At 43.1% G+C, this 23,869-nt stretch overlaps 1 protein-coding gene across 1 annotated transcript; it reads right to left on the reverse strand.

Moving 5' to 3' along the window:
- Positions 1–991: 991 nt before the first annotated feature.
- LOC131951963 (uncharacterized) lies at positions 992–21,152 on the reverse strand. The gene is made up of 12 exons (XM_059314433.1): positions 20,436–21,152; positions 19,382–19,533; positions 15,121–15,254; positions 11,297–11,429; positions 9,049–9,304; positions 7,867–8,033; positions 6,950–7,097; positions 6,341–6,448; positions 5,620–5,801; positions 2,107–2,232; positions 1,776–1,945; positions 992–1,329 (listed from the first exon to the last, which is right to left on the reverse strand). The coding sequence occupies exons 1-12, from the start codon at positions 20,601–20,603 to the stop codon at positions 992–994; spliced, it is 2,082 nt and encodes a 693-aa protein (XP_059170416.1). The 5' UTR covers positions 20,604–21,152.
- Between the last annotated feature and the right edge of the window lie 2,717 nt (positions 21,153–23,869).

Genomic DNA, 23,869 nt, shown 5'->3' on the forward strand with positions numbered 1-23,869 from the left:
TTAACAAAAATTACAATAATTGGTATTTAAATAATAAATGCCTATGAACTCCATCCATAATTAATTAGTTTAATTAATGAACATATCACAAACTAGATGAACCGGTATATTGAAGCATCCTGTATCACGTGTATTGTCACGTGACTTAGATGGTATGCATAGATTTATTGTAGTACTCCGTGAAACATAGGATATGTAATAGGACATATGTAATGCAACATATTCAAATAAAACTCACAGATAACATTACAAATTGGGCGCTCGGTTTTAAAACACCTATAACATTATATATAGCCACGCAGTTGAAATTATAATACATGTATACCATTAAGAAAAGAGTAATGATGTAATTATAAAAAATTATTAAAAATATTTACAATATGTTTAGGGCAAATAATTTAAATTATTACATTTGTTAAATGTTTATATTAGCTTATAACAATAAACAAGGGCAATACAAATGTACCACGAAGATCTTGGCGGCTTTCTTTGTGGTGAAACGTTTTGTTAGTTCGACTTTATTCCATCTTAAGGAAAAGATACAGTTATTATTATATATATATATATATATATATATATATATATATATATATATATATATATATATATATATATATATATTAGGTGAGGTTGAATGAAAGAAGATGTCTGAAGACGTCTACAATTATAAAGGCAGCATCCCGATTCTCTGGGTTGATTTAGTGTGACTAGCGACGATCGTTCACGATCTCTAGGTCGGAAACTTGAATCTTGTAACATCTCACTCTGTCATGTGAGGATGTGTTCGTTGGTCTTACAGTAACTTAAATGAATATCATCATCTGATGATTTGAGTAATCTAACCAGTGATTTCTGGATGAATATCATCTCAAGCGTAGAGCGCTCCACCCATGGTACACAACTTGTGTTCATCAAAATTAATTTGAGTCATCTCCCTTGGCTAGTGAAAGTTACTTTCATCGAAATATTTCATAAAAAGTTTTATTTAACCCTATGTTAACAGCATGAATAGAAAGCAAATGACGAGGACTGGACTAGACAGGACTGTCCCACAGTTTCGTATGTTGACGGTACTGTGCACTATATGTTCGATCTTCTCGATTAGTTTCTCCTTCCATCTGTTCTCGTTATGGTCGTAGATCTTGGTACAGCGTGCACTGACTTCCGGTCCCGCTGTGTTTAGATCCAGCCTCCACTTGAGGTGGGGCAGGTACCTCTCCTCCCCCCTGAGGATGCCCTCAGCGGTCTCCTTGTTGCAAGAGGAGGTACTCACCACGATCAGGGTACTGTGGTCTTTGATCATCCAACACAGAACCTCTGAGGTATTGTCTGTAAGATAGAAACCAAAGATGTTGGTCTAGGGGAGGTTTGAAAAGTTTTACAAGATACATGGTGTAGGGGATATTTGAAAAGTTGTACAAGATACATGATTTTTGGGAGATTTGAAAAGTTCAAGGGGAGGTTTGAAAAGTTATTTAAGACAAACTGGTCTAGGGGAGATTTATAAAAGTTATTTACGATAAATGATCTAGAGGAGATTTGAAAAGTTGTAAAGACAATTGGTCTATTGGAGATTTTAAAAGTTATATAAGATAAATGGTGTAGCATAGATTCTAAATGTTACAAAGACAAAAATGTTTCGTTTAGATTATTGATGTTGTATTGCACGCCAGCTAAGCTGATGTTTTGGCTAACTGTTGGCGATATAGACAACAAAACATATCCATTTTGTTTGTTACTTTAAACTAGAGGTATAGACCGGAAGTTGGGCGTACCTGCCGTCACGGTGATGACCGACTTGAAGCTGTTGATGTAGGTCATGGCCGCCACGCAGTGGAAATATTCCAGCTGGTAGGTGGCGTCATCGTAGTCTGGCACAGGAAGTTCCAGGTCAGTGGCTGGAGGTAGGCTGACCAGTGTGATACTCTTGGGAGTAGCCTCCGACCTGTAGCAGAAATAAATCATGGTCAATTTGTTTCATATGAGACAGTCGACTTGACCACTTACTTAAATATCAGACATCAGAACTTGACCACTTACTTAAATATCAGACATCAGAACTTGACCACTTACTTAAATATCAGACATCAGAACTTGACCACTTACTTAAATATCAGACAGCCAGACTTGTTGTATTGGTCTACAAACGAGGCACTTGTTGGCAGCTCGCTGGGAAAGATGCAGGACATTCTCTTGAGGTGACCACGTGACTTGACGGCGACATCCCAGGGTCTACAGGATATAATTGTGGGGGGGGGGAGTTTAGATAATTATTTGTTGGTTATTGATGACTAGGTTTTTAGCAACAGACAACTAAACAAAGGTTTAACACATACAGGGGCGTCACAAGGGGTGCGGTAGGTGGTGACCATGATCTCCCGCACAGGGTGACACCCCCTAGCGACGCCACTGAACATCTTTATAGTATTTAAGGTTCTAAGCCTAACATGGATAAACAGCTCAATGACCACAGAATCATTCACTAACAAAGGGCTGACCACTGAATCATTTACTGACAGAGGGTTGACCACTGCATGATTCACTAGCAATGATGCTGCCAATCATGCTGAGCACTTACTTGTCCTTGGACCTGTCTTTTGGATCAGGCTGAGCACTTACTTGTCCTTGTACCTGTCCTTTGGATCAGGCTGAGCACTTACTTGTCCTTGTACCTGTCCTTTGGATCAGGCTGAGCACTTACTTGTCCTTGTACCTGTCCTTTGGATCAGGCTGAGCACTTACTTGTCCTTGTACCTGTCCTTTGGATCAGGCTGAGCACTTACTTGTCCTTGTACCTGTCCTTTGGATCAGGCTGAGCACTTACTTGTCCTTGTACCTGTCCTTTGGATCAGGCTGAGCACTTACTTGTCCTTGTACCTGTCCTTTGGATCAGGCTGAGCACTTACTTGTCCTTGTACCTGTCCTTTGGATCAGGCTGAGCACTTACTTGTCCTTGTACCTGTCTTTTGGGTCAGGCTGAGCACTTACTTGTCCTTGTACCTGTCCTTTGGATCAGGCTGAGCACTTACTTGTCCTTGTACCTGTCCTTTGGATCAGGCTGAGCACTTACTTGTCCTTGTACCTGTCCTTTGGATCAGGCTGAGCACTTACTTGTCCTTGTACCTGTCCTTTGGGTCATTGAGCACTTACTTGTCCTTGTACCTGTATTTTGGATCAGGCTGAGCACTTACTTGTCCTTGTACCTGTCCTTTGGATCAGGCTGAGCACTTACTTGTCCTTGTACCTGTCCTTTGGGTCATTGAGCACTTACTTGTCCTTGTACCTGTCCTTTGGATCAGGCTGAGCACTTACTTGTCCTTGTACCTGTCCTTTGGATCAGGCTGAGCACTTACTTGTCCTTGTACCTGTCCTTTGGATCAGGCTGAGCACTTACTTGTCCTTGTACCTGTCCTTTGGGTCATTGAGCACTTACTTGTCCTTGTACCTGTCCTTTGGATCAGGCTGAGCACTTACTTGTCCTTGTACCTGTCCTTTGGATCAGGCTGAGCACTTACTTGTCCTTGTACCTGTATTTTGGATCAGGCTGAGCACTTACTTGTCCTTGTACCTGTCCTTTGGATCAGGCTGAGCACTTACTTGTCCTTGTACCTGTATTTTGGATCAGGCTGAGCACTTACTTGTCCTTGTACCTGTCCTTTGGATCAGGCTGAGCACTTACTTGTCCTTGTACCTGTCCTTTGGATCAGGCTGAGCACTTACTTGTCCTTGTACCTGTCCTTTGGATCAGGCTGAGCACTTACTTGTCCTTGTACCTGTCCTTTGGGCCATTGAGCACTTACTTGTCCTTGTACCTGTATTTTGGGTCAGGCTGAGCACTTACTTGTCCTTGGACCTGTCCTTTGGATCAGGCTGAGCACTTACTTGTCCTTGTACCTGTCCTTTGGATCAGGCTGAGCACTTACTTGTCCTAATACCTGTCCTTTGGATCAGGCTGAGCACTTACTTGTCCTTGTACCTGTCCTTTGGATCAGGCTGAGCACTTACTTGTCCTTGTACCTGTCCTTTGGATCAGGCTGAGCACTTACTTGTCCTTGTACCTGTCCTTTGGATCAGGCTGAGCACTTACTTGTCCTTGTACCTGTCCTTTGGATCAGGCTGAGCACTTACTTGTCCTTGTACCTGTCCTTTGGATCAGGCTGAGCACTTACTTGTCCTTGTACCTGTCCTTAGGGTCAGGCTGAGCACTTACTTGTCCTTGTACCTGTCATTTGGATCAGGCTGAGCACTTACTTGTCCTTGTACCTGTCCTTCGGGTCATTGAGCACTTACTTGTCCTTGTACCTGTCCTTTGGGTCATTGAGCACTTACTTGTCCTTGTACCTGTCCTTTGGGTCATTGAGCACTTACTTGTCCTTGTACCTGTCCTTTGGATCAGGCTGAGCACTTACTTGTCCTTGTACCTGTCCTTTGGGTCATTGAGCACTTACTTGTCCTTGTACCTGTCCTTTGGGTCATTGAGCACTTACTTGTCCTTGTACCTGTCCTTTGGATCAGGCTGAGCACTTACTTGTCCTTGTACCTGTCCTTTGGGCCATTGAGCACTTACTTGTCCTTGTACCTGTCATTTGGATCAGGCTGAGCACTTACTTGTCCTTGTACCTGTCCTTCGGGTCATTGAGCACTTACTTGTCCTTGTACCTGTCCTTTGGGTCATTGAGCACTTACTTGTCCTTGTACCTGTCCTTTGGGTCATTGAGCACTTACTTGTCCTTGTACCTGTCCTTTGGATCAGGCTGAGCACTTACTTGTCCTTGTACCTGTCCTTTGGGTCATTGAGCACTTACTTGTCCTTGTACCTGTCCTTTGGGTCATTGAGCACTTACTTGTCCTTGTACCTGTCCTTTGGATCAGGCTGAGCACTTACTTGTCCTTGTACCTGTCCTTTGGGTCAGGCTGAGCACTTACTTGTCCTTGTACCTGTCCTTTGGATCAGGCTGAGCACTTACTTGTCCTTGTACCTGTCCTTTGGGTCATTGAGCACTTACTTGTCCTTGTACCTGTCCTTTGGATCAGGCTGAGCACTTACTTGTCCTTGTACCTGTATTTTGGATCAGGCTGAGCACTTACTTGTCCTTGTACCTGTCCTTTGGATCAGGCTGAGCACTTACTTGTCCTTGTACCTGTATTTTGGGCCAGGCTGAGACTTCTTTGTCCTTGTACCTGTATTTTGGATCAGGCTGAGCACTTACTTGTCCTTGTACCTGTCCTTTGGATCAGGCTGAGCACTTACTTGTCCTTGTACCTGTATTTTGGGTCAGGCTGAGACTTACTTGTCCTTGTACCTGTATTTTGGATCAGGCTGAGCACTTACTTGTCCTTGTACCTGTCCTTTGGATCAGGCTGAGCACTTACTTGTCCTTGTACCTGTCCTTTGGATAAGGCTGAGCACTTACTTGTCCTTGTACCTGTATTTTGGATCAGGCTGAGCACTTACTTGTCCTTGTACCTGTCCTTTGGGTCAGGCTGAGCACTTACTTGTCCTTGTACCTGTCCTTTGGATCAGGCTGAGCACTTACTTGTCCTTGTGCCTGTATTTTGGGTCAGGCTGAGCACTTACTTGTCCTTGTACCTGTCCTTTGGGTCAGGCTGAGCACTTACTTGTCCTTGTACCTGTCCTTTGGGTCATTGAAGTCAGGCTGTATGACGAAGTTGGTCTCGTTACAGATACCCTCGTCGGTCAAGGTCAGGGGCCACTGCTGGATGTTGCTCAGACGGTACCTCATGATGTGGGCGGAGGGGGTGTCGTAGTACATGCACAGGAAGCGGGGGTAGCAGCCGTTCTAGGGGGTACAAGAGGGAGGGGTGTTAGTGAGGGGGGGGTGTTAGTGAGGATAGCAGCCGTTCTACGGGAGACAAGAGGGGGGTTAGTGAGGGGGGGGGTTAGTGAGGGGAGGGGAGTTAGTGAAGGGGGTGTTAGTGAGGATAGCAGCCGTTCTACGGGAGACAAGAGGGTGGGGGTTGGTGGGGGGGTAGTAAGGATAGCAGCCGTTCTACGGGATACAAGAGAGGGGGGGGGGGTAGTGAGGATAGCAGCCGTTCTACGGGATACAAGAGGGAGGGAGGGGGGGGGGTTAGTGAGGATAGCAGCTGTTTTGAGGGAGGAGAGAGACAGAGATGGGGGGGGGGGGGCGTAACCAGGATAGCGGCCTTACTGGGAGAAACAGAGAGAAGGTTGTATCTAGAGAACTATCGCTGAGGAAATTTTGGCTAGAGGATTAGCAAAGATGTATGATTGTGTACATTACTTAGCTGTCGTGTTAACTATACAAATTAGTATGGCAATGTGTCTTAGCTAATTAGGCAAGTCATCAAGCCTTACCTGATACGTTCCCCACAGTATGGCTCGCAGTGCCACTTTATACCGAGGGTCAAAGGTGACGCATTGCAATAATCCTAATGAGGGGTGACGTAGCGAGTTCTGATGAATCTAAACAAAGGGAGAAAACATTTTTTACCTAATTTGTTTAAAAATAAATAAATAATTAGAAGCTGGAAGTGTAAAGGGGAGGGGGGGGGGGATATAATTAACTAAAAGGTCTCCCTTTAAGAGATGAGTTCGCTCCCTTGATTTATTTTAAAAAAAGCGTTGCTTGATTTTAACGTCATTAAAATAAGCAGATAAAAGCCTTTTTAAAAATAAATAAAGCTCTCAAATAATTTTATTTTATTTGAAAACTTCAAATTAACTTTTTGATAACGAATGACCAATTTTAAAACATACATTGTGAAGGAGGAACTTTTTTTTTTTTTTTTTTTTGCTAAATAGAATTAAAAGGTAAAGGATATTTTTTAAAAGAACTATTGTTTTATTATGTAAATAGTTAATGTATTGTTAGACATAATTTTTATAGCGTGACAAAATATTTTTAACATGTGCACGCGATGAACCGGGCATGAATTGAGCTGAGTCGTAAAAATGAGCACTGACCGTCATGTTGGAGGTGGCGCCGTACGGTCCCCTCAGGGTCCAGGTGTGACGCACGTCCTTGTCAAACTCGCAGGCGGCACCTGTCTGGTTGAGGCACTGGTGACAGGACCTGTAGCAGGTGCCGTCGTGACATGGGCCTCTGTGGAAGCTGTAGAGGGGAGGGGACTTGGTGGTTGGCGTTACAACTCTGGGCTCCTACTGGCTACATCGCTACAATACCGTGTTACTGGCTACATCGCTACAATACCGTGCTACTGGCTACATCGCTACAATACCGTGTTACTGGCTACATCGCTACAATACCGTGCTACTGGCTACATCATCATAGCATTGTGCTACTGGCTACATCGCTACAATACCGTGCTACTGGCTACATCGCTACAATACCGTGCTATTGGCTACATCACTACAATACCGTGCTACTGGCCACATCATCATTGTAGCACTGTGCTACTGGCTTCAACATCGTTACACCATCGTGCTACAGGCTATATCATTATAGCAGATTCACTAATAGCCAATATTCACTAATTTATAGGTACATTTATAACATTCTTATAACATTCTCATAACATTCTTATATCTAAAGTGTAATTTTTAACGCATCTATAGATAATTTCAATATTTTGAGGCAAGTTGATACAATTTCTTTACAGCAGAATCTCACCCTAACTTTTTACATTACATATAAAATTGACGTTCTAACATTAGTTTACATGGACGGGCGGTATGTGTGTGTGTATGTATGTGTATGTGTGAGTATGGCAACTTTAGCAACATTAAAACTAACTTTTAACACCTTCACAGCAAACTACTAGTACAAACAAACATAAATAGTTTGTAGATTTTTGAAATTCTGGCATTAACGGCGCGTTCAGACTAATGTATATCGTGTGAACTTTAGTATGACGTCATACCTACAGTCTTTGAAATCCTTGTCGCAGACGTTGGTGATGATTTTCTTCTGCGAGTTGTTGAAGATGACGTAGGCGGTAGAGTAGGGCAGCCTGTTCCTACCCCCAGGGTCACTCAGGTCAGTCACCCGGTAGCACTCCCAGTCCAGGAATAGGGTAATGTGGGTAACCTGTCAATATAGTGGACAAGATGTGGGTTACCTCTCAATATATGGGACATAATGTGGGTAACCTGTCAATATATGGGACATAATGTGGGTAACCTGTCAATATATGGGACATAATGTGGGTAACCTGTCAATATATGGGGCACAATGTGGGTAACCTGTCAATATATGGGACATAATGTGGGTAAAATGTCAATATATGGGACATAATGTGGGTAACCTGTCAATATATGGGACCATAATGTGGGTAACCTATATGAGATAGCTAGATGTGGTTATTGTTATATTGGTAACCCGTCAATTTATAGGACAACACGACAAGCATAACCTGTCTAAAGTGGGGAATCCATGATATGAGTAGCCTGTCAGGGTAATGGATAAAGTGGATAAGACATCTTGTATAACAGGATACCGTGTTGTGGATATCTGTACACAAGTCTACAGAACTAAGGAGAATTCCATTACGAGCGATATCGCCGATAAAGTCTATATTTTAAATGTAAATGAGAACACAATCGAATTTTGGCTAAAAGGCATTATGGTCCGCGTTTAGAGGCGAAAAACGTTTCCATAACAACACATTAGCATTTGTATTTTCCCTAGTCAGCAGTTTTTTCCACATTATCCTGTGTACAGTATTACGCTTTTAAAATATGTAGGGGTTTCATTTTAGTGAGGTTTTGCTAAATATTTTAGTACATGTTGAAATTTAAAGGACAACAGACACAAAATCACTTGAATACGGCCAGGAAATTAGCACATTGGCACGCCAAAATGACACCCACGCAATACAGACTAAACCAACCCCGCACAACCCGGACAACCAGACACACAAATAATCCGGACAACTACACACACACAAACACACAGAGACACACACACACAGACACACAGACGTACACACACAATCCGGACAACGAGAACCAAAATACCACGACAACCACACTCACACAACAGGGACAGCAACACTCACACAACGTGGCCACCCCGCCCCCACACCACCCCCACAGACACCCACCTCAAACTTCCTGAAGCCCACCCGCATGCAGTAGAAGGCGCGGTCGTGCTCCTTCCTGAGCAAGACGAAGCCGTAACCGTCCCTCTCCCACCACGCCATACACACCAACCGCTGGCTCTGGGTGAAGTAGCTGTCGTGGGGGATGCAGTTCCGGTTGCCGAAGTGGAGGTACATCCCCTCCCTCTCTACACAGTCGCTCTCCACCCTCACAGGGGCGTCGGCACGGTGGGGGTGCCTCATGCACTGGGAGTTGTTCCTGAAAGTAAAGATATGTTCATGCAGGCGATGTGAACTTATGCAGACATGTTGACCGGAAAGATGCGTAACGGAAAACGACGCACAAAAAGTGCTCAGAGCATTTTTAGTTTGTTTGTTTAAGTCTTTATGGATTTACTTCCGTAGCCCTTGTCCAACCAAGAACAAACTACAAGGCAGCAGTCGTTTGATTTTGAAGTCGTCTCTCCTAGAAGAGATGCTGTCCCCAGCTATCGAGCCTCATCTGCTCGTGGATGGAGTTCCGATTCCAATTATCGATACCATCAGAACTCATTAAACTTACGCGTTATAGATCTATCTTATTTAAGATATAATTTTCTAAGACGCTTCTCATTATAGGATCTTTCAAATTTATTTAGGAAAATTTTCATCTTAATCTCTAGTTGTGTCCCTTTTCACCCTGACGTGTAGAGTTATCGTTCTTAGCCCATCAGCTAAGCAGCGGAGAATAAACCTGCGTCATTTATTGATGTCATCGATACAATTTGATCAGTGATTGTGCTGAAGCGAGTTCAATTAAAAATTATTGATAACATTTCTAGCCAGACTTAACGATATCAGAATTCAACATTTAAATGGAATTTTTTTTATACAAGAATAACGATTTACATTTATTTTCACGAATTAAGATTTTATAAGAAAGATAAGGTACAAAAAATAAATAATTTAAAAACCTAATTAACATTTTAAAAAATATATTCTCAGTTTTAAAATGAAGAGGTTGTGTCTGATGCTGGAATAGTGAATTTCTTGGTGTCTTTACAACACAGTCCAATAAAAACGTTTGGTGTCTAGAGGAGTTTTAGTTGAAGATAAAATATGGTGGTGAGATCCTATGGTACATTGAACATATTTTAAAACTACTGCAAGAACGACATCAGCAGAAACTGATACTAGTATAACAACATCCGAAACTGCAAGTAGAACAACAACGATGCTGTAACTAGAAGAAACGGCAACCAGAAACAATGCAACTACCAAGACGCCACAATTGTTAACTAGAAAAACGACAACAAAACTTGCCACTCTGAGGACAACAAAAAAACTGACTTTACACAACATCAACAAAAACCACCAAACCAACGACAACATCACTAACATCTGCCACCAGACCAATGACAACAAAACTGTATTCTCAACAACATTATCAACATCTGCCACCAAACCAACGACAACATCGCCAACATCTGCCACCAAACCAACGACAACATCACCAACATCTGCCAACAAACCAACGACAACAAAAACTGTATTTACATCACCAACATCTGCCAATAAACCAACGACAACAAAAACTGTATTTACAACATCACCAACATCTGCCACCAGAATAATGAGAAAAAACTCCACATCGATATCTGTAAACGGGAGTGTGTCAAAATGTCCGAAAGGGATTAAAGGATCTCCTTATCACAGCAATCGTATTAAAAGAGATTAGAGGGATTAATACTGCATCCAGAAATTAGAATGTGTTGGGAACGGTTTTGTGAGAAAGGGGGAGGGGGGAGTGAGTGTTTAAAAGGGTATAACAAAGTTGTAATTCTATAATAACTTAGAAAAATATTTTGGAATAGTTGAGACAAAAAATTCAAGAAAACTTTCAAGAGAATATAAATAATTAATGCATAATTAAGATGGTTTGAGATGTACGCAATGAGTACATGGGAGATGTGCGGAGAATAATACATGCTAGATGTACGCAGTAAGTGCATGCTTGATGTACGCAAAGGGTGTGAACACACGTGTACATGGAGTGTACGAGCGAAAACCTTTGCTGAATGAGTTCAAAACATGATAATATACACAAGCCTTTGAGAATGTTACACACACATGAGAATGTGTACAAACCTGTGCAGAAGGTACACAAACCTGTGCAGTAGGTACACATACCTATGAGAATGTGTACAAACCTGTGCAGAAGGTACACAAACCTGTGCAGAAGGTACACATACCTATGAGAATAAGTACAAACCTGTGCAGAATGTGGGTTTTTGTGAACTCGTGGATCTCATGGAAGTTGTACCCCCCAGAAAATGGACAGTTCCCAACTGCTTGCTTGTAGTAGCGGACGGATATCCACGGCGAGTGGTCCAGTGTCATGTTGCCTGTGGACAAAAAATAGGGGTGTCAGCATATGTTTGGCCAGTTCATGTTGCCTACAAAAAATAGGGGTGTCAGCATACGTTTGGCCAGTTCATGTTGCATGTAGACAAAATATAGGGGTGTCAGCATACGTTTGGCCAGTTCATTTTGCCTGTGTTAACAAAATAGGGGTGTCAGCATACGTTTGGCAAGTTCATTTTGCCTGCAAAAAATAGGGGTGTTAAGGTTCTTTTTTTAAGTCTGAAAAGCTTTTAATTGTAAGGAAATCGTTCTCTAACCGTACAAAAAAATGAGACACAAAAGCTGGTAAAAACGAAATAAACTGCGCCAATCGATTATTGAAATATCAGCATGCAGCATCGTTGTAGGAAACAATTGAATTGCTGCTGTTTGGTGTGTAGTTGCAGATGTTTGGTGATGGATGCTGTGGTGTGTAGTTGCATATGTTTAGTGATATTTTGATATGTACTTTATATTTTGTATGTGTTTGTGTATAGTGTACGTGTGAATACAATTCTATGAGAGTAGGAATGTATGTATGTTAATATGTATGTTTGTATATGTATGTATTTTTTGGATGGATGTGCGTGTCCATAAATGTTCAAGTTTTTATTCTTGTATGAATATGTATTTTTATATGTATTAATGCGCATGCATTTGCAATCGTATGTGACTGCATATAGACATGTCTACATGTGTATGCGTGTATGCGCATGTTTGCGTATGTGTGTCAATGTGTATGTATGCGTGAATACAAGAATCCGTATACTCTCAAATTAGCTTTCGCCACGTTATGAATAATGTGTGTAATAAAAACATCTGGTTTGGTGTCCTACATCTAAATGTCTGACATATGACCGACATCTGACCTATGTTTCACATCTGACCTATGTCCAACATCTGACCTATGTTTGACCTCTGACCTATGTTTGACACAGAGGCGTAGCGACCCTTCCCGGCGCCCGGGGACCAACTTTGAATTTGGCGCCCCCCTGGGAGCAAATTTTCAATTTGCACCCCCCCCCCCCCAACTTTCGATTAGCACCCTCCCCCTAAAACTATTTATAATGCACAAATGCAGCTAAAACGACATTTTAATTTGTTTTTACAACCCATTTTGGGCGCCCCCTAAGGTCGGCGCCCAGGGACATATGTACCCCCCCCTTCCCCCCCCCCCCCCCCCCCCTCTGGTTTGACATCTGACTTGTTATGATATCCGACTTATTATGACGCCCTTCTTCAGTTGCCTGCAGTAGTTGCAGATTTCAGCCACAGGGTAAAATCTCTCATTAATCACATCCGCCCAGAGTATTTCTGTCAACTCTAGCAGAAGTCATTACTCAGCCAACTACATCTCCCATGCCCCCCTCCCCCACAAGACATAAAGCCCTCTTAAAAAACTATCGAGTTTTTCAATCGCGCCGTTTTAATCCGCAATTATTTTTCGCAATGGAACACAGTTATGTGGTATCGATATGCGAAACTAATTAACCATCGCTCACGTTTGTTATACTTCAAATGTAGGAATCGATTCTACAGCCTATAGGTACAAAAATCCACCTGACACCTTCGGATTAAAGAATCGATCTTAGAATCTGGACAATTTTGACTGTGTCCGGCTATATTAATGGTCACACGTCAGTGCCGGCCACTGGACGATGTGGTCAGGTCCCTGCAGGAAAACATGTTCCAATGCTGGAACTGACTTGTGTAGAGCCAGATCAGTGTGACATCTTCAGATAATAGTTCAAATGTTGGATAGTTTTCTTAGCCATCTTCAGATAACAGTTCAAGAGTTGGATAGTTTTCTTAGCCATCTTCAGGATAATTGTTTTTAGATAATATTGGATATTTTTTCTTAGCCAAAAAATCTCTAGAGATATTTAATGAAGAATTTAAAATCTTAAAATTAAGAATATTTTTCGGATCACATCATTACAACGTTTGTGTAATATTAAGAAAATGATAGTGTTGTGTTTGATACTATTCTCAACTGTAGATGGTTAAATATCACACTTAAGATTTGTTTTAGTAAGGTAAAGGTTAAGGGTTTCAAAAGCTGGGTTTTGTGGGTGTGTCCCATGTGGGGTTCATTAAGGTATGTGTGTAGTTCCATGGTAAAATAAAAAAAAAATGGAGACAGACAAACAGCCCGCCGGACAAAAAAAGCGACAAATGTTTACCTAAAAACGTAACACTAACTTTGTGCTTTAAATCGACAGCCATAAAAATCGACCCGACACACCCCACCGTCCACAGAGAGCGGGGCGTCATTTACATACCTTCCCCCCAACATAGAAAGCCGCTTGCATTTATTTTTCATCAGATCCAGCACCACCATAAAACAGACGACCATCAAATAGACATAGGTGACCGATACACACACACAGGCCACCGTTACACAGACATAGGTGACCGATACACACACACAGGCCACCGTTACACAGACATAGGTGACCGATACACACACACAGGCCACCGTTACACAGACATAGGTGACCGATACACACACACTCACACAGGCCACTATTACCCATCATTACACACACACAGGCCACCGTTACACTTACACAGGCCACCGTTACATAGGCCGTTACATAGGCCATCATTACACATACACTGGCCACCATTACACAGACAGAGGTGACCGATACACATACAGAGGCCACAATTACACAGGCCACCATTACACAAACATAGGTGACCGATACACATACACAGGCCACCGTTACATAGGCCACCATAACAAGCATACAAGCGGACATACAGACAAACACTAACACATGCTTATCAAACAAACATACAAACAACCAGACAGACAAACAGCCGGAGAACTTACGGCACCAGACAGACAGACAGACAGACAGACAGACAGACAGACAGACAGACAGACAGACAGACAGACAGACAGACAGACAGACAGACAGACAGACAGACAGACAGACAGACAGACAGACAGACAGACAGACAGACAGACAGACAGACAGACAGACAGACAGACAGACAGACAGACAGACAGACAGACAGACAGACAGACAGACAGACAGACAGACAGACAGACAGACAGACAGACAGACAGACAGACAGACAGACAGACAGACAGACAGACAGACAGACAGACAGACAGACAGACAGACAGACAGACAGACAGACAGACAGACAGACAGACAGACAGACAGACAGACAGACAGACAGACAGACAGACAGACAGACAGACAGACAGACAGACAGACAGACAGACAGACAGACAGACAGACAGACAGACAGACAGACAGACAGACAGACAGACAGACAGACAGACAGACAGACAGACAGACAGACAGACAGACAGACAGACAGACAGACAGACAGACAGACAGACAGACAGACAGACAGACAGACAGACAGACAGACAGACAGACAGACAGACAGACAGACAGACAGACAGACAGACAGACAGACAGACAGACAGACAGACAGACAGACAGACAGACAGACAGACAGACAGACAGACAGACAGACAGACAGACAGACAGACAGACAGACAGACAGACAGACAGACAGACAGACAGACAGACAGACAGACAGACAGACAGACAGGACAGACAGACAGACAGACAGACAGACAGACAGACAGACAGACAGACAGACAGACAGACAGACAGACAGACAGACAGACAGACAGACAGACAGACAGACAGACGTAGAACTTACGACTACAGACGGCTGTGACGTTCTCGATGGTATCCGACAGCTCCAGCTGGATGACGGTGGGGCTGCGGCTGATGAAGTGGATACACTGGTACCGGAAACCGTCCTCTCCATGCTTGACCACGAACACGTCAGGTCTGGGTGGGGGGGGGGGGGGGGAGACGGGATTTAGATTTAGTCAAACATGTCTTACATGCCAGGCTAAACAGAAGGATTTCATTGACCGTTAGGTTAGCCGGTGGGTTATGTGATATGTTTCAGCCAATCAGTGTCACATTGTAGACATTATAATTCTATTGAAAAGTAAACAATGGATTTTATTTTCTTAGAAAGAAAACGCCCAAACCACACTATTGTATTATGGCACGCCCCATGACCTACAAGCCCTATTTACTCATTAGAACACATTCCTGCCTCTGGTTCCCAGAAAGAAGCGCAACGGAAAAAAAGCGCAACGGAAAAAAGCGCAAAACAAAAAGCGCAACGGAAATAAGCGCACACGGAAAAAAGCGCAAAGAGAAAAAAGCGCACACGGAAAAAAGCGCAAAGAGAAAAAAGCGCAAAGAGAAAAAAGCGCAAAAAGAAAAAAGCGCACACAGAAAAAAGCGCAAACAGAAAAAAGCGCACACGGAAAAAAGCGCAAAGAGAAAAAAACGCACACGGAAAAAAAGCGCAAAGAGAAAAAAGCGCAAAGAGAAAAAAGCGCAAAAAGAAAAAAGCGCACACAGAAAAAAGCGCAAACAGAAAAAAGCGCACACGGAAAAAAGCGCAAAGAGAAAAAAGCGCACACGGAAAAAAGCGCAAAGAGAAAAAGCGCAAAGAGAAAAAAAGCGCAAAAAGAAAAAAGCGCACACAGAAAAAAGCGCAAACAGAAAAAAGCGCAAACGGAAAAAAAGCGCAAACAGAAAAAAGCGCACACAGAAAAAAGCGCAAACGGAAAAAAGCGCAAACGGAAAAAAGCGCAAACAGAAAAAAAGCGCAACGGAAAAAAGCGCAAACAGAAAAAAGCGCACACAGAAAAAAGCGCAAAGAGAAAAAAGCGCAAACGGAAAAAAGCGCAAACAGAAAAATGGCGCAACCAGAAAAAAACAACGAAAAATGTGCAAAATGGAAATTTAGCACAAATACCTATATCGACTAGATGACACATTTATACATGACTGTTTAGGGCTGCTGTAAGAGTGTCGTGTTTGATCACGTGATCTACTACCATTTAAAGCGTACCACTACCATGTGCATATGGGTAGGTGGGTGAGTGGGTGGGTAGGTAGGTTGTTAGGTGGGTATGTGGGTAATTGTGTGGGTGGGTAGTTAGGTAGGTGGTTGGGTGTTTGTGTAGATGATATAGATTATGCACATTTCCATTTTGCTAGCTTAGTAACAGTGTTACAAAACTCGAAATTTCAAACTGGTTTGGCGTAAGGTTAGTTCATTGATCCTGTTGAGCCCTACATTACATATTAATCAGTTTAACAATGTAGATGATATTGGAGTAGGTGTAAGTCAAAGCCTGATGTTATTATAAAACTTCATCTCTCTTTGTTTCTTTATAAAAAGGTTTTGGAAGGTTTTTAAAGGTTTTTTACTGAAAGGTTTACCGGACGAATGCAAAATGATATAAACAACCATAGCTCTTCTGTTATATAGGCTACATACAGTGTTTCTTCCAGACTTTTTTCTCAGGGGCTAAGGGGGGGGGGGGGGGAGGGGATTTTCAGGGGGGGGGGGTCAACATTTTTCGGGGGGGGGGGCGGACACGAGTAAAAGTGCATGTTTACATGTTTTCATTACCCTTCAAACAATAGTCTATTTTAGTTATATTGAGATTAAAGAATGTAAATATATAGTACACACAATTCTGTAGAATAGGAACGATTGGGAGGGAAGTGACATATAGCGCAAGAAATTTAGAGGTTAGGTAGGGTATAATAAATGGTGGGGTTAGGAAAGTTAGGGGGTCCATTCTCTAACAGGCAGTCAATGTCTCCTTCGTACTTTCGTGTTGGTTTATTGTCGAACCTGTCCTCACCTCACATCACAACAGTTGGGTGACGCTTACCGTGTAATGTTAAAATAAATAGCATGTAATTGAGTTAGTTCGAAGTGAGTTTTCATACAAGCCCAACGCACTAATTAAGATTGTCGCAAAATGTAACATATATGTAACATATGTCAATGATGTCAATGAATTTTAATTTTAAAAAAGTACAGTTTACGAAACTAACGAACTTCGCCGATCCTTTTTCGGTGGGTAGGTGGGTAAGTGGGTAGGCGGGTAGGTGGGTAGGTGGGTAAGTGGGTAGGTGGGTAAGTGGGTAGGTGGGTAGGTAGGTAGGTAGTAGGTAGGTAGGTAAGTGCGTCATGATGTGAAATAATATTAAATACATAATTGTTATTTTGGTGCGAATGAATGTTGTTGCGAGAGATATGAGAGATATGACGAATGCATGTTAGATGACGCGGATATACGAGAATAGTAGTTGAATAATTATTGACCAAGAAAATAATAGGCATTGTGTAAAGCGATTATTGCCTGTATCGTGGTGAGGGGAATGAACATGGTAGTGGTCAGTGTTCCCTCTAAGCTGCGCGGTTGCGCGGCCGCGCAGTAGTTTTGAGCTGCCGCGCAGTGATTTTGTAAAATAAATATATCTTTGTATAAGATTTAGTGGTACGCTTTAAATGGTAGTAAATCACGTGATCAAACACGACACTCTCATAGCAGCCCTAACTGTCATGTTTAAATGTGTCATCTAGTCGATATAGGTATTTGTGCTAAATTTCCATTTTGCACATTTTTCGTTGTTTTTTTCTGGTTGCGCATTTTTCTGTTTGCGCTTTTTTCCGTTTGCGCTTTTTTTCTGTGTGCGCTTTTTTCTGTTTGCGCTTTTTTCCGTTTGCGCTTTTTTCTGTTTGCGCTTTTTTCTGTGTGCGCTTTTTTCTGTTTGCGCTTTTTTCCGTTTGCGCTTTTTTCTGTTTGCGCTTTTTTCCGTTTGCGCTTTTTTCCGTTTGCGCTTTTTTCTGTTTGCGCTTTTTTCTGTTTGCGCTTTTTTCCGTTTGCGCTTTTTTCTGTTTGCGCTTTTTTCTGTGTGCGCTTTTTTCTTTTTGCGCTTTTTTCTCTTTGCGCTTTTTTCTCTTTGCGCTTTTTTCCGTGTGCGCTTTTTTCTCTTTGCGCTTTTTTCCGTGTGCGCTTTTTTCTGTTTGCGCTTTTTTCTGTGTGCGCTTTTTTCTTTTTGCGCTTTTTTCTCTTTGCGCTTTTTTCTCTTTGCGCTTTTTTCCGTGTGCGCTTTTTTCTCTTTGCGCTTTTTTCCGTGTGCGCTTTTTTCTGTTTGCGCTTTTTTCTGTGTGCGCTTTTTTCTTTTTGCGCTTTTTTCTCTTTGCGCTTTTTTCTCTTTGCGCTTTTTTCCGTGTGCGCTTTTTTTCTCTTTGCGCTTTTTTCCGTGTGCGCTTATTTCCGTTGCGCTTTTTGTTTTGCGCTTTTTTCCGTTGCGCTTTTTTCCGTTGCGGTTCTTTCCGGCCACCGTCTCAAACACCAACTACGCTCTTCCACCTACCCATGTTGAATTACAAGCCCACTACGCCCCCCCCTCTACAAGCCCACTACCCCCCACCTACCCATGTTGAATTACAAGCCCACTACGCCCCCACCTACAAACCCACTACGCCCCCACCTACAAGCCCACTACGCCCACACGTACAAGCCCACTACGCCCACACCTACAAGCCCACTACGCCCACACCTACAAGCCCACTACGCCCACACCTACAAGCCCACTACGCCCCCACACCTACAAGCCCACTACGCCCACACCTACAAGCCCACTACGCCCCCACCTACAAGCCCACTACCCCCCACCTACAAGCCCACTACGCCCCCACCTACAAGCCCACTACCCCCCACCTACAAGCCCACTACGCCCCCCCCTCTACAAGCCCACTACCCCCCCACCTACCCATGTTGAATTACAAGCCCACTACGCCCCCACCTACAAACCCACTACGCCCCCACCTACAAGCCCACTACGCCCACACGTACAAGCCCACTACGCCCACACCTACAAGCCCACTACGCCCACACCTACAAGCCCACTACGCCCACACCTACAAGCCCACTACGCCCCCACACCTACAAGCCCACTACGCCCACACCTACAAGCCAACCATCCCCCCCCCCCACCTACCCATGCCTGACCTACAAGCCCCCCCCCCCACCTACCCATGCCTGACCTACAAGCCCACTTCCCCCCCCCCCCCCCCCACCTACCCGTGCTGCCGGACACATATCCTCTTGTCAGGACACGACTCCTCGTCCGTCTCCTTGCTGGAGCAGATGACGTACATCCCGCCCTGGACACGACCCACGTGGACGCTGCCAGAATATTTCCATGTCCAGTCCCCATAGCCTGGGTCTGTGGACTGGAACACAGGTCAGGTCAGAGGTCAGCTGGTCAGTTAAACGAAGGTAAAAAACCGCTATAGCTAAATTGTAACAGCACAATACTTGATAGCTTTTTAATAACGTGTTGTGTGTGTTCGTGTGTGTGTGTATGTGTGTGGTTGGGGGGGGGGGACATTTTCGATCAAGGTTTGCAAAATGAAAAAGTTTTTATTAGCTGCTTAGGAAGCTTAAGTCGCTATGTATGTGTGCCTGTGTGTCCGTGTGTGTGTGTGTGTGTGTGTGTGTGTGTGTGTGTGTAAATAGTACAAACTTAGTGATTCATGCACCCTCCGAATATTCCACAACAGGTAGTCATGTGAGTGAGTGCATGTAAGTGTGAGTGCATTTACTGCACTTTGATGTCACCTAACTTGAATGGTGCATCATCACCTGGTATTTACCTATAAGTATTCTTAAAACACCTTGCAGTACACCTGTAAGAACTCATGAAATAGCTTGGCACTCACCTGTAAGTACTCAGGTAATAGACAGGTACTCACCTGTAAGTACTGTGTCAACAGAATGGTACTCACCTGTAAGTACTCAGGAAACAGGTACTCACCTGTAAGTACTCAGGTAGTAGACTGGTACTCACCTGCAAGTGCTGTGTGAACAGACAGGTACTCACCTGTAAGTACTCTGGAAACAGGTACTCACCTGTAAGTACTCAGGTAGTAGACTGGTACTCACCTGCAAGTGCTGTGTGAACAGACAGGTACTCACCTGTAAGTACTCAGGAAACAGGTACTCACCTGTAAGTACTCAGGTAGTAGACTGGTACTCACCTGCAAGTGCTGTGTGAACAGACAGGTACTCACCTGTAAGTACTCAGGAAACAGGTACTCACCTGTAAGTACTCAGGAAACAGGCTGGTACTCACCTGCAAGTACTCAGGAAACAGACACCCCGGCTCATCATACATCATCTCTCCCATCAGAACACACTGCCGCGCCGACACCAGGAAATAAATCAGCAGCGCCCATTTGGGCGTCCAGTCTAGATGCCTAGCCGCCACGGCTGCTGCCCCCTTTGTACGCCTGCGTGTCATTTTCCCGCCTTCTGTCAGGCGCGCTGCTCTTTAAATATTAATTTATATACGCCGGGGGAATTCCCGCCAAATGGAGATTCCGAGAAGATGGAAGCTCTGTGCATCCCATTTCCGGTTCACAATCCAATCAGATCATTTGCATTTTGAATTCGCGAGAAAGGCAGGGAAAAAAATTATGATGTAAGAATCAATTCTTTATCAATGAAAGAAACCATTGATTTTTATTTTAAATCAGAACTGCCGAATAAACGGCGCTCCGAAAGTTGTTTTGCGATTATTTCGGATTCGCTGGTTTGATTATCATTGAGTCGAAAGTTTGAAGCTAGCGGATGTCAAACGCGGATGTTAATGACGTCATTAACGCGCCAAATTATCTAAACAGCGTGAATATCTGGCAACCATTGGCTTGCCTGTTGGGACGTTTTTAACTCAGGAGATATCTTCACACACCGCTGGCCAGTTGGGTGTTAGCTGGTCAGTTACACCATGGTTTGGTGCTAGCTGGTCAGTTGGTCCTCATATTAGAGTTGACTGGTCAGTTGTGGTTTGACCCTGGTCAGTTGAACCTCCTATCTTGTGTCCCTGTCAGCTGATCTTTCCATCTGGGTCACTAAGTGTGGAGCGGTCAAGCAAAGTTCAGCTTTTCAATCTTGCCTCGCTTCCGTCTTTACAGTACATCACCCACTTTACCTCTAGTCAATCTTACACGGCTAGTTAATCATTTACATCCAGCCAATCCTTTAAAGCCTATTGTACAATCGTTGCAAGTGTACATTCCTTCACTGATAGAATCCCTTGTAGCAAAAATATTTTTTTTCTGTAACAAACTGGCTGGTATCTGAAATCAGAAAACATTGTCTACTCAGAGATATGATATGTTTGTCAACATATTTTTTCTAGTAATGTGAACTAATAAGAATGATTTTATGTATAAAAGGGGTCGATGTGTTGCATCAAGCTGTGTCAGCACTTACAGTCAGACACAACGACCAATGTCCCCTAGGACCACGGTTTGAGTCCTCTAGACATGCTCAGTTATAAAGGGGACAAGACAGATACTACGGGACAAAATATTCCAGAGTTAAATATCCATGGACAAAAATCCATGGACAAAATATCCATGGACAAAATATCCATGGACAAAATATACATGGACAAAATATCCATGGACAAAATATCCATGGACAAAATATCCATGGACAAAATATTCCAGGATAAATAACCTAGGACAACATATACACTTGGATTAAATTATCATCATTTCCCAATGGGGCAGATGAAGTAGAGTTTAACTGCAGCAGAGAAGCTTGACATTTGAAGGGATAGTGTGGTCAGCACAATGCCCAGCCGCCTTTGTTTCACCTAACGTGAATTAGGTACCGATCAGAGTTGGGTGGACGTCCCACTGATTTGGACCCGGATTCGAACTCGGGACTCTCTCTAGCGCTAGGCCACGACACACCAAACTGTGCGCACGTGGTACGTGGCCTGACCGACTGAAAGGAGATTGTTTATATTATTGTTTTGAGTTTATATTTAACTCAATGCAACAAGCCCGCCGGTTGGTTGAGGCCACGCCGGGGGGGGGGGGGGGGGACGTTCTGTCTGGGATTCAAAGGGTCGACTCGAAATATCGTCCCAAAATCTAAACACTAAACTTAAACCACGCATATTAAACCCTCCAACCATTACCGACTATATGTTGGACAACTAAGTTTTTAAGTTAGCTGCTTTGTTAGCTTGGTCGGGATAAGGGTTCAGGACATCGAAAACAACACAGCAAAGTTGCTCTTTTGTTTTAAAATGGCAGCCTGGTGTTACATTACTCAACACACCAGCAGACGTCATCAAGTTTACATCAACACTGAACTAGACATATTGAGAACAATCTCTGACGACACATCTGATTACCAGATCTTGTTCTTAGTAGCTGCTGGGTGTAACACACAGCGTACACACTACACAGGGACCAGACATTCAAGGGACATCACTAAGATATGTATATCACAAGGTACGTAACAATAACTAACAAAACATAAGACCTGGTACCTGGTAACGGAATTGTACACAAACCAGGTGTAGTCTTTGATTCACTGCCCTTAAACCGAATAAAATATTTAACACAAGATAGACAAACACAAACACAACGATCTGTTCCTGTTGTTTCCCTAGGCTCGAGTGAAAATAAAAAAAAGCTACTTTCGATTTTGTTTTCTTCACTTCCGACGTGTTGTTGATAGTATCGGACTAAAATCACTTGGCACTTGAATTATTCATTAAAGAGAGAGAAAAAGGAGCGGCTGTGATGTTTTTTTTTTCTGTTTGTTTATCAGTGACTCGACGTGGCGTCGTCAGACACTCGACAGATAAGTTTAACCTCGTCCACGATTGGGGTGGGGGGGGGGGGGGGGGAAGGAGGGGAAGGAGTAAAAGGAACGTTGGGGGGGGGGAGGGTAAGCACGGAAAATACAACTGTTGGGGAGAGTATTTAAAGATAAACTTATTTAACCATGTATGTGTCTATTTTGTGTGTCTATGTTTGTATAACTATGTGTGTGTGTGTCTTTTTTTAAAAAGCGTGTGTCTTTTTGGCATATTCTTCTATGTGTCTATTTTCGAATATATTCGATGCACTGGCAGAACTAAAACAATTTTTTTATTTGTCCCCCACACCTCCCCCCACACACACACTCCCCCGAACTTTGTTACACAATTGTAAATTCTTCTGTCTGGTGAAATATGTACACAGTGATATCTGTTTTTATTTAACAGTTTATGTATCTTTCAATCAGTATGTCAGTCTATCAATATGTCAGTCTATCAATATGTCAGTCTATCAATATGTCAGTCTATCAATATGTCAGTCTATCAATATGTCAGTCTATCAATATGTCAGTCTATCAATATGTCAGACCATCAATTTGTCAGTCAAACACATTTTTGTCTATTTTGATCTACCGGATCTTACAACATAAATGAGGCGTCATCTGAACACATAGTGGCATAGAGCACAGAAAATGTACACAAAGCTCCGAACGAGATGTTGACCAACCAGCAATGTTTACACAACAGGGTGGGGGAAATATTGACACGACACAGCTCCAAGCTCTATCTTTTGTTTTAATGACACTGTCACGTGGCTCCCGTTCAACTGTAGCTCACGTGACAGTTAAAAAACGAAGACGTCATTTCCGGTGTAGGTCACTGGAGAGTTCTGGAACTAACGTGTTTTTTTAATTTACTTTTTTTAAAGATTTTTCTGTGGG

Source organism: Physella acuta, unplaced genomic scaffold (genome assembly GCF_028476545.2).
Source record: "Physella acuta isolate Inbredline_101_S28 unplaced genomic scaffold, ASM2847654v3 ptg000841l, whole genome shotgun sequence".
Taxonomy (NCBI): domain Eukaryota; kingdom Metazoa; phylum Mollusca; class Gastropoda; family Physidae; genus Physella; species Physella acuta.